The 12,177-nt window shown below is 39.2% G+C and overlaps 1 protein-coding gene across 7 annotated transcripts in view; it reads right to left on the reverse strand.

The window, feature by feature from the left end:
• The window catches only part of LOC145351669 (protocadherin-10-like), a 207,283-nt gene that overhangs the window by 18,168 nt on the left and 176,938 nt on the right, over window positions 1–12,177 (reverse strand). Inside the window, exons 1-2 of one of the 7 annotated variants that reach the window (XM_080201233.1) lie at window positions 12,021–12,040; window positions 9,480–11,931 (exon numbers count right to left, since the gene is read on the reverse strand). The exons of 5 other annotated variants lie outside the window; for them this stretch is intronic. In XM_080201233.1, coding sequence (XP_080057359.1) covers window positions 9,480–11,930 — 2,451 coding nt within the window. In that variant the 5' untranslated portion in view covers window position 11,931; window positions 12,021–12,040. Of the gene's footprint in view, window positions 1–9,479; window positions 12,162–12,177 lie in introns of those variants that run through there. One more of the 7 variants, XM_080201230.1, reaches the window with a different exon arrangement.

The raw sequence follows: 12,177 nt of genomic DNA on the forward strand, positions 1-12,177 counted from the left end.
AACTACTGTCCTTGCATCCAAGTCATTAATATAGATTATAACTAATTAGGTCCAAGGGCCAAACCCACTAGATACATCTTGGCAACCTAAGAAAGACTAATTTTGCGTGACTCTGTTTTCTCTCGGTTAGCCAGCCCTCGAAGCAAACAAATAAATTACTCCTCATCCCATGTGAGCTAACATTGTGTATTAGTCTTTTCTGTGACTCCTTATCAAATGCCTTCTGAAATTCCAGATATACTACATCTACAGAATCACCATTATCCTCCTTGCTTGTTGAATCTTTGAAGATCTCAAGCAAATTAGTCAAGTGTGACTCAATCTTCATAAAGCCATGTTGATTCTGACAGATTGCATCTTGAGTTTGCAAATATCCTGTTATTATTTACTTCAAAATTGATTCTAATTATTTCCTGACAACAGATGTTAACTTAATTGGCCTATATTTTCCTGTATTTTTACCTCACTCAGTTTTTTAATAAGGGTATTATATTAGCATTTTTTTAAATTCATCAAATCCATTCCGGCACCCAGGGAATTTTGGAATATTGTAACCAATGGATCCACTATCTCAAACGGAATTCCCTTTAAGACGCTAGTATGTAGGCCACCAGACCCGAAAAGATTGCCTGCCTTCACTGCCAATTGTTTCCTCAGTAATGTTTCCCTTCTGACGATGATTGTTCTTAGTTCCTCCCTTTCTAGAAACTTTGCCTTTTCTGTTACAATTGGGATAACATTCGTGTCCTCCGCTGGGAAATCAGAAGTAACATTTTGATTTTGTGTCTTAGTCATTTCTTCAAAGACAATCATCAGCTTATGTTTTTTCGAATAACACCTTCCAAAGCAAACCAGACAACCGACTTTGGGACCTTATAATGCATAATGAGTCAGTCCACCTCAATTCAAATAATGCAATGATTTTCTTTTACGACTGCCAAAGTAGGCAACTTTACATTTTCCCGCATTAAACTCCATCTTGTAAATATTTTGTCCACTCGCTTAACCTGTTTAAATCCCTTTACAGAATATTCATGTCCTCTTGACAAATTATATGCTTACCTATATTTATATGATCAATCCACTTAGCTGCCTTCAGCCCATTCATCTAAGTCATTAATATAGAACGTGCCACCCTCATTAACACCTCATAGAACATGCGTCTCGAGGTAGCAGTCATTATAACATTACTGAATTTTACACTCAGTTTGACGGGAGGAATGGTAAGAATTGTAGGTCTACGACTAGTCTTAAACTTAAATAAAGGCAATTACATGGATATGAGGACAAAGAAAAATCGTACAATAATGCGAAGATCAATGGTAGGTAAAAAAGTTGGGCAAAGTTCAGAAATGAACAAAGAATGACTCAAAGATAAGGAAGGAGAAATTCGAGATAAGCCAGTGAGAATAAGAAATTCGAGAAAGGTAGTGAGATTTACATAAGCAGATAAATTTCTATAAGTATTTAACAAGAAAAAGAGTGACTAAAGTGATTTTTTTGTAGTGCATGGAATTGGAGATGGGTATTGGGAAAATTTGAAATGATGGAAACTCGTAAAGGTATTTTGACTCTGCAGTTAATGTGAATGACACAAAAACATACCAAGAATATTCACAACTCAATAAGGTCGTTGGAAGGAGGCACACTACAATGCACGATCAATCCAGAAAAGGTTACTAGGACAACAGTAGATCTAATGATAGCCAAGCCCCCAATTAGTCCTCACGACTTTCATTACTGGATTTTAAAAATGTGGCTTGCGAAATGGTAGATGACCTGGTTGTGTTATTCCGAATCTGCTATATTCTGGAAAGATCCCAATGGATTAGAAAGTTGCAAAATAACACTTCTGTTCTGGAAGGAGGAAGGCAAAAAGTAGGAAATCATAAATTAAATTAGCTAACTTCTGTCATAGGGAAAATGGTCGGCTCCATTATTAAGGAGATCATATCAGGACATTTAAATCAGTGAGTGTCAACATGCTGTAGTGTTAAGGAAATTGCATTTGGCTAATTTATTAGAATGCTTTGAATAAATAATAAGTACAGTGGATAGAGAAGGATCTGTAGAGTATACTTGGATTTCCAAAAGGAATTGAAGTGCTGCACAAAGGATACTTCATAGAATAAAATGGGTGATGTTGAGGTTTGTGTATTAGCATGGATAGAGGATTGGTTAGCTAATAGAAAGCAGAAAGTAGAGATAGCTGGATCATTTCTGCGTTTGGCATTTGTCACTAGTGGAATGCCACAAGGATAAGTGCTGTGGCCTCAACTATTTGCAAACTATGTAAATGACTTGAATGAAGGTATGATGGTATGGTAGGTAAATGCACTGATGATGCAAACATCCGTGGCAATTTATCAAGAGAACCTGAATATTCTGCAAAGGGATTTAATTAGTTTAAATGAGTGGGAAAACATTTAAGAGATGGAGTTTCATGTGGGAAGTGTAATTTTGCCCACTTTGGTTGGTGGAATAGAAAAAGATTGTATCATTTGAATGGAGACTAACTATAAATCTCTGAAGCACAGATGGATCTGGATGTGCTGGCTCACAAATACCAAAATGTTGGTATAGAGGTGGATCAAGTGACTCCAAAAGCAAATGGAATGTTTTTGCTCATAGCCAAATAATCGAGTATAAAAGTAGGGAACTTAGGCTACAGCTATACAGGATATTGCTGATACCATATCTGGAATATTGTGTGTAGCCCAGGTCGTCATATTTAAGAAATGATATAATTGCATTAGAAGCAGTTCAGAGAATGTCAACCGGACAGATTCCTTGGACGAAGGGGTCATTTTACCAGAAAAGGTTGTACAATTGTAGCCTGCAGCCTTTGGAATTTAGAATTATGAAAGGTAATTTTATTTAAACACCTCAGATCAGGAGGGGAATTAGCACTGCTGATACTGAGAGGAAGTTTCATTTGTGGAGGAATCTAGAAAGAGGACACACCATTTAAAACAGATGAGTCTGCCATTCATGGCTAAGGAAAAGTACTTTTTTCTCAGAATTTCATTGATCTGTAGATTATGCTACTCTAGTAGTGGAGGCTGCGTCATTGAATTTATCGAAGTTGAGTTAGAGTTTTGAACAGCCAGGTAGCGAATGATTATGGGGTACAATCGGACAGTTAGGAACTTGTTGCTGATCAGATCCACAGTTAAATCAGCTATGATCTCATCAAATGTTCAAACTGGCTCCAGGTGCAGAATGACCTACTCCTACTCTTAATTTTCCTGTGGCTACCGAATCTCCAAAAGGAAAATGTAAGATAATGCATATTCAGAATGTGTATGAGATAGTCTGAAACTTGAACAGCAAACGAAGCATCAGGTTAGTCTCCAAATTAGGAGCAAGGCCCCTTGTGCCTGCTTCACCATTCAACCTGATCCAATTGTAAACTTAACTCCACATTCCCACTGAGCTCCCAATAACCGTTCACTTCCTTCCTTAGCAAGGATCTATGAGCTCTGCCTTAGAAATTTTTATCCTTTGCTTCCACAATCATTTAAGGAAGATAATTCCGACGATTCCCTACTGAGACTCCTCATTTTTAACCAGTGATCCCTAGTTCTAGAATCTCCCACAAGAGGGAACATCCTTACTACATCTACACTTACAAAACCCTGAGAATCTTAAAGGCTTTAACTCTTAATCTAAACACGAGCAGATACATGCATAACCCTTCCGAGCTTTCCTCATAAAAATAATCCTCTGGTTGGAGCTATTAATGCCGAAAGCCTTATCTGAACTGTTTCCAACGCATTTTACATCCTTTCATAAATAAAGAAACCATTACTCTACATAGTACTCCAGTTGTGGTCTCACCAATGTTCTGTATAACTGAAACATAAATACTCAACATCTTATTCTCTACTCCTCACAACAAACTAAAACTTCCAATTGCTTTCCCAGTTGCGTAATGTACGTGCATACAAACGTTTTGCAATTCCTGCACTGGGATACCTAATTCATTCTGCATCCCAGAGCTTCACAATCTCTCACCATTTAGATACTATTCTATACTTTCATTGTCCCTGACAATTGGATAATTTTACATATTCCACATTATATTATATTTGTCAGATCTTTGCCCAGTCACTTAAACTATCGACTTTGTATCCTCCTTATGCCCTTTTTACTGCTTACTGTTTATCTATTTCGCATCATCAGCAAACTTGGCAACCATACCTTCAGCCCAAGTCATTGATATAAATTGTAATGATCAACCTTGGCTTTGATCCCCATGGATCTACTTTTTACATCTTGCTAACTAAACACTGACCATTTATTATGATTCATGTTTCCTGTTAGCTGACCAACTTGTCCTTGCAAATAGTTACCACCTGGATCAGGGATTTTATATTCCACGATACCCTTTGAACCTTTAATGTGGCAACATAGAGACCTTCCGGAAATCTAAGTGCAGTAAAATCACCTGTACATTGATACATAGAACATGTTACATTTTCAAAGAACTCTAATAAATTGTCTAACATAAGGCCATAAGAAATAGGACCAGGAGTATGCTGTTTTGGCCCCTCAAGCCTGCTCCTCCATTCAATAGGATCATGGATGATCTGACATTCTTCACGTCCACTTTCCTGCCATTTTTTCTGAGATTCTCCTGTCCATGTCCTGATTTTGTGCTTTTTTAGATGTCACTTGTATCATCCATAGTGAAGACCTATGCCACATACCTGTTCCATTCATTTTCCATCTCCTTATTTTCAACAATTAACTCCCCAGACTCAGCATCTACAGGACCAACGATGAACTTGTTAAATCGTTTCTGTTTAACTTATCTATGGAAACTCTTACTGACAAGTCTTCATGTTTCTACTTGATTTCTCTCTTGCTCTATTTTCCCTCATTAACTTTTTTTAGTTTTTTTAATATATATTTTGTTCAATCTCCTGATCTGCTGCCCATCCTTGTGAAACCTTTTTCTTTAAGATTGGTACTATCTTTAACTTTTTTAGTTGACCACGGATGTGTCTGTTTTGTATATTCTGATATATTCAATGTCAGGAATTGAATCTGTATTGACCTGTTGCGCAACTGAAATTGCCAGTTCATTTTAGTTCAAAAGTAGGTGTAAATTTCATGTAAGAACATAAGAAATAGGAGCAGGAGTAGGCCATCTAGCCCTTCGAGCCTGCCCCGCCATTCAACAAGATCATGGCTGATCTGAAGTGGCTCAGTTCCACTTTCCTGCTTTCTCCCCATAACCCTTAATCACCTTGCCTACCAAAAACCTATCTACCTGCGTCTTAAATATATTTAACGAGGTAGCCTCCACCACTTCAACGGACAGAGAATTCCAGAGATTCACCACCCTTTGAGTGAAGAACAATACCACTTCAGAATTGATGGGACAATGCAGCAATTTAGACCTTCAAACCATAATCCATTTTCATTGACTTATTAACAGCTAGCACATTTTAAATAATTTCTCTTTCCACTCCACATGTTCAGCATTATCCTGGTGGTTTTGAATTGATATCAAAATATCCATTACAGATGGTACAAAAACTACACTGTTGATTTAAAGTGTAATTTTGCTTATCAATTAACGCCTGATTCAGATTATGCAAGCGACTCTTTGAATTCCCAATCACTTTAGTTGAATATTACATATTGTACTGTTCAATCGACTAGAGCTTCTATTACAAACAGATTTAACAACGTGTTATCAATAATACAGCTTGAAAAAACAAACAAATATCTCACCTGATGAAAGTCAATGATTTCCTTATTATACCGGGTGAAGCAGTCCCAGTTTCCTTCACGGCACATAGTTCAGTTATGATATTAAGATTAGATGGAGCAGGGCTTTTTAAGTTTAAAAGGATGAAATTATTCAAGGCTGAATATGAACTTGGATACATTTCATAGCGAAGTTTTTCAGATAGGTTTCACTTTCCTACATATTCATGTCATTAGATGATATTTCAATATCACGCTGGTCTTTTCCGTTCCATATAGTATATTGTCAGGGCGACAGGGACCCGTTCAGCTCCGCTTTTATGGAAAATAATAGTAAGGACTAAAATAGCTATGAAAAAGACAGGCGAGACTGTTCTAAAATATATTATTCAATAACACCTTACATCAGATATCCAATTCCCATCGTGTTGACATTACATGTACTTTTCTCAACATGATTCATTACTGATAAGCTAATAATGATTGTAGATGAAAGCGATGCTTTTCCTTCTTTCCTCGCCATAATCACGAGTTTATTTGTCAGTGAGTAATTGACCACAATACACAGATTGTCAAATTTCTCCAGTCTCAGAAGCCACGGGAAAGGAACGTCCATCAGTGGGGTAAAGGATTTATAAGAAATAGGGCGTTTTGTCCACTACCGGCTTCCACGGCTGTCACTTACTAACCAAATAACCTAAATCGGCAGATTTCATCTACAAATGAATTTTCATTTGTCATAAGCGATAGGGTTGCAGGCACATTTTCATTTTGATCGTCGATGATCACACACACTAACGTTGCTGTTTTGTGGAGAAGAACATGCATCATTTGCTTGCAGTGAAACTTGAAAGCTGCTGAGCTATGCATAATGGAAAGAGCGCTGGGCAAAGATCAGACCATTGTCTGAATCAATTGAGAAGGAAATGGATAGAGGGAAGCCAAGACGAGATACTTCCGTGTCCTTCATACATATCCATCTTATTTAATGCAATCATGGTATCATTGGGTACGTTTTCGGTGGTGATGATTCGTTAAACGTTCTCTGCGCAAACCACACACAACTATTATAATCTGTGTGGTTCCGACTTTCTTTGGTTCCCTTTGTCAAATACCATCAGTGTAAAGTGATAAATGGGTTATTGCGCACAGGGTCGTTTTGTCATAGCTGTACGTTCTCTACATACTTGCATTTCTCATGCGAAGTTCTCGCTTTGCCTCAGTTTGTCGACTCGCACACTTTTAGCTCCAGCATCACGATCATTCGCGCCCCGCTGCGGAAAGCGCGCCCATGTTGATGCCTTTTTTCTGAGATCTGGTTTGAAATTCATTTGTTTTATATTCTCATTTATTCGAGAATCTCAACTCCAATCTCAGTCACCTGTAGAGATCTTGATTCAACCCTCCAACATATTAATACAAAACATCAGTCGTTCACAAAACTTTTCCCGGCCTAATTTAATTTTTCGAATAATATTCAGGTGACTAAATTCACACCTAAATATTATTTTGTTCTTCCCAAAAGTAGCCGTAACCTGCGCGCCAAAAGGTGCCATGTCTAAAGTTAGGTCGATTTCACTCTTTCCAAAAAAATGCACCAGGATCTATTTATTCAGCAGTGGAGTAATTGGCATATTCCCAACTGAATCCACAACTAAAAACACGAAAAATCAATAACGCCACTGCCTCACGTGCCAATTTAACAAGTAGGCACGTGCGACGGTGCTGCCTATATCAAATGTTTCTCCAAAGTCATATACCAGCCTTGCAACTGCAACAATAACTTGGCAGCAGATGTGGGGCTGCAGCTTACATACAATGCGGAGATGAGGTACCAGATCTCTACAACTATTACAAAAAAAAGCCTTATAATCCCTTAATTAATCTTCTCAGATGTGAACACAGGAACTGGATTCATGAGCATGCGCGTAACTTTGGGACTGCATCGTTTTTGTTTCAGGGGTAGGTGGTGTTGGTTCTCCGGCCACATTCCTTCACCTCATTGGTAGACAGATATATAGAGACCCGATTTACATAACAACGAGCACTCTTAAAGCAATAGTATCTCTACTGAACACAATAAGAACTGATTGCGTGTTTCACGTTGTGCTTAGATTTTGGAGAATTCCTATTCTATAGTTCTTATATTTTCCATGTGGGGCGCAAATTAATTAGCATTATCTTACTATTGTCTGAATATTATCCCTTTGGGGTAATACACGAAGCTTTTTTTTGTGTAGAATCCTGGTAAATCAATGAAACCGAACTTCCGGAATGAAACATCAATTTGTTAATGTTTCAGTCAGGTGTTCAACTGCTCGTTTCACATTCTTGCCCCGATATTTATTAGAGTTAAATATCCAGTTATACCCGTAGCTTCGAGAAGAATCTGCCTCTTTCTCACGATTAAATTATAATCCACTCCATTTCTGTCTGGTTTTCACTATACCCCTGAATTGCTTCAGGTGATGGAGGCAACGTACAACGAAGTACAGTTGAAAAGGGTGCTTCAAGATTTTGGCTAAGCGACAAAAGCTTACAGTAATATATAATTTGAATAGTGTGTGACTTGCGACAGAACCTATCACCTATAACCAACTATAGTTGGTTTGAAGTTGTTGATGCCAAAGGCGCACTCTAAGATGCCTTGCCATGATGCTGTCGTGCATTGGGCGCATTGATCACAAGGCAACCAGGATGTCACTAATGAATATCGCGGGGAGTCGGTTAGATTCATTTTAAGTAGATTCGAATGTTCAGGAATCATTTGTCATTTGCTACAGAAGCACACATGTTGCTGGGGACTGAAGTCACCCACCCAGAAAAAAAATGTACACTATTGCCATTCTCCATATCCTTCCAATTATTCTTCAACATGGAAGATGGCGGGGAGGGGGTGGCGGTGGTGCGGGAGGTGGGGAGCGGGCATCAGCAAAAGTAGTGTTGAGGTGGTCGTGGTAATACAGCAACCCATTTGCCTGACCATGTTTGACTTTATGCCATTAGAATTCATGAGGCCTAGAATCGCTGTTCAGGACTGCAAGGGCAGTTATATCCCTCGTGTACACTGTTATTCTGTCATCTTTAATGTGTCTGTCTTGTCGATGAGACAGCATGTAGCTAGGAATCGTGATGGCAGTGTCATAAACATTTCATGACCCATTTCTTTTTGAGTATTGCAATGTCAGTCTAGTCTTGTATGATAGCTCTCCCAATTTCGGCCCAACCCCGCAAGCTTATCCGTACAAAGGTCCCCTGTCTTATAGAAATGTCGATTCCTCGTGGTGCTTTTAATTTAATCCCAATATAAATGGCTTTTCCAGTAAAGCTTTGACTTTCAGCTACCTACTAAAATCATTGAATCGTTCCAACTTCAAACAATGGATTCGCAAATGCGTTAAGCATTTATTTAACTGAATCGTCCAAGCTTAACAAATTAATGAAGCACCCAAAAAGTTACTGTTCGCTTATTTGAAACCATTTAAAAATTATTCCTATGAATGCAATGTCGTACCTTCCCGTAATTGTCCCCATTTCAATTATTCTGTGTCTTTGTTGACGTTGTCCTAATGACAGATTCAGGGTTTCATAGAGAAACTCTTCAAGTATCAACATCGGTTTTTTTTCTCCTTTTAAATGAAATGTCTGAAATGTCATTTAAGTTAGCAAGGTTCATTCTGCTGTTTAAAGATTTTAGGTCTCCTTAATATTGTCTAGTTATCATGCGTGAGATATATATATATTAAAGTGTCTCTCACCTCCTCAGTGGTGTGTTTGTCGGTAGAGATTGATTCCTTTCGATGTTCAGCAGAAACACATGCGCCAGACTTGAGATCAACCATGGATGCAGCCGAACCATGTAACTTTCGAAACATTAAATCGTTCACACCTGGATCGTAGCGAAATTGTTGTGGAATTGTTGCGGTTTCATACGCCTGCGTATAGTTGGGTGGGATCTGAAGGTTTACACTCGCCTTTTGAATTCCATGGCGCGAATTCGCCCGGGAAAAGTATGAAGTATTCCAACAGCACAAGCCATTATTGATATAATTTCTCCCTTTGTACACTTTTGTACTGAGATATACAATAGCTACAAGTAAAACAAATGAAGTGGCGCCAAATATAATCATGAGGTAAAATTTCAAATCCCATTTCCAGGGTCCAGGTGTCCCCAGCATTCCAATATTAGAGGCATTTTCTGTTGCATCATCTTTTACGGATACATTGATAGTGATCATGGATGAAAGGGGTGGGGTTCCCTTGTCCCTCACCAAAATTACGATCTTTGTCCTGACTGAATCCTTGCGGGTAAAGTGGCGAATCGTCCAAATTTCTCCAGTTTCTGGAGCCACAGTAAAGAGACTTTCATCAGTGGGCTGATGGAGTTGATAAACAAGTTGGGCATTGAGACCCGAATCGGCATCAGTAGCTGTGACTTTTAGAACCAAATAACCTGGTTCGGCAGATCTTGGTATTATATCCGCTGCTACGGAACCTTTGATCGCCAAAGGTGACACGATCACAGGGGCATTGTCATTCTGGTCCACGATGATCACAGTGACAGTCACATTACTGCTGAGTGGAGGCGATCCAGAATCCTTTACAATCACATGCACTTCAAAACTTGTTAGTTGTTCAAAATCAAAAGACTGATGAGCAGATATCACACCACTGATTGTGTTTATTGAGACAAAACTGGATGCAGGCAAACCTTGTATTAGGCTATCCAAAATAGAATACGAAAGTTCAGCATTTTGACCAGAATCTGGATCAAAGGCTGACACCGAACCAATTGAAGCGCCAACAACATTATTTTCTGTAACATGCAGGGTGAAGGAAGGTTGCGTAAAACGTGGTGCATTGTCATTTATATCTGCGACCAGGACTTGGATTACTTTTGTGGTCGACAGAGGTGGAGTGCCTGCATCAGTGCAGATGATAGTAATGTTGTACTCTGGCATCTTTTCTTGATCTATATCACCCCGAGTGGCTAAAGTATAATAGTTATTAAAAGAAGTGGTAAGCTGAAACGGGATACCTCTGGGTATCCTACAATGAACATCTGCTGTGTTTCTTGAATCTCGGTCTGTAATTCTTAGAACAGCTACTGTTGTGCCTGATGAAGCGTTTTCTGGAATCGTGTTTGACGTAGAGGTTGTTATTATTTCAGGTGAATTATCATTGATATCAGTAACGGTTAGCAAAACCTTACAGTATACTGCCATTGGATGCGAACCTCTATCCTTAGCTTGTACTGAAATTTGATAACTATGGGTTTCCTCAAAGTCCAGGACACCAGATACTCTGATTTCTCCGGTTGTTGCATCCAAGCGAAACAGCTTACGCACTTTCTCCGGAGTGTGATCACTGAAAGAATAGATTACCTCACCGTTCAGACCTTCGTCCACATCCACTGCAGTCACTTTCACAATCAAATTACCTCTGGGTGTATTTTCTTCAGTAGTAATTTGATAGATGTTTTGTTCGCAAACTGGAGCATTGTCGTTCGCATCAACTACAGTAATTTTAATCACCGTGGTCCCGAAACTCATCGGCTCCCCTCCGTCAAACGCCGTCAGTGTCAGTCGATGAGCCGGTTCTTGCTCTCTGTCTAAGGGTCGCTCCAGCACGAGTTCTGGGACGCCAGCTTCCGCGCCCTCTGTCTGCGATTTCAATCTGAAATACTGGTTTGAACTCAGTTGATATGATTGAACACTGTTGGTTCCAGCGTCCGGATCAAAAGCTCTCTGCAATGGAAAAGACACCCCAGGTGGCGTCAATTCTGATATTTCCAGGTTAACCTCGCTTCCTTGGAACACCGGAACATTATCGTTTATGTCGAGAATGTCAACTTCAATACGATAGATCTGAAGTGGATTCTCAATCACGGCTTCTAACATTAATGCGCAAGTGATGCCTTGCTCACATAGCTGCTCTCTGTCGATTCTTTCTTTTATTAGCAAAAGCCCAGTTTTTAAATTCACGGTTAAATATTGCTTTCTATTTTCAGATGCGATCCGAAACTTGCGTTCAAATAGCTGTTTAACATCTAAGCCGAGGTCTTTAGCAATATTTCCAACAAAGGCACCAAGCTCTAATTCTTCAGGAATTGAGTAGCGAATGTTCCCATTTACCGAATCGGAAATATACACGAGAATCACGTGAAGAACAGGCCATAGCGGCATTCGGCTATTTCGCAAGAAGGTCATTCTGGAACAATGTAACGGGAAATAACTGCCTGATTCTCTGATGAATTTTACGCTTCTTATTGTAATCGCGAGAACCCGACTGCTCATTACCTTAGTTTTCGGAATTTAAAAGATTGGTTTTCGGCCCCCTCCGAGCGTTCTTTGTGATAATTGAAAGGGTTATTTGTGCAAATTCCAGTCCATCCTCTCGGACTCTTTCCTAGTTGTGAAGCAAACGCCTGGAGAGATTGATGTTCCTCCTCTCGTC

This window comes from Carcharhinus amblyrhynchos, chromosome 13 (assembly GCF_965287045.1).
Source record: "Carcharhinus amblyrhynchos chromosome 13, sCarAmb.v2.hapA, whole genome shotgun sequence".
In the NCBI taxonomy this organism is placed as follows: Eukaryota; Metazoa; Chordata; class Chondrichthyes; order Carcharhiniformes; family Carcharhinidae; genus Carcharhinus; species Carcharhinus amblyrhynchos.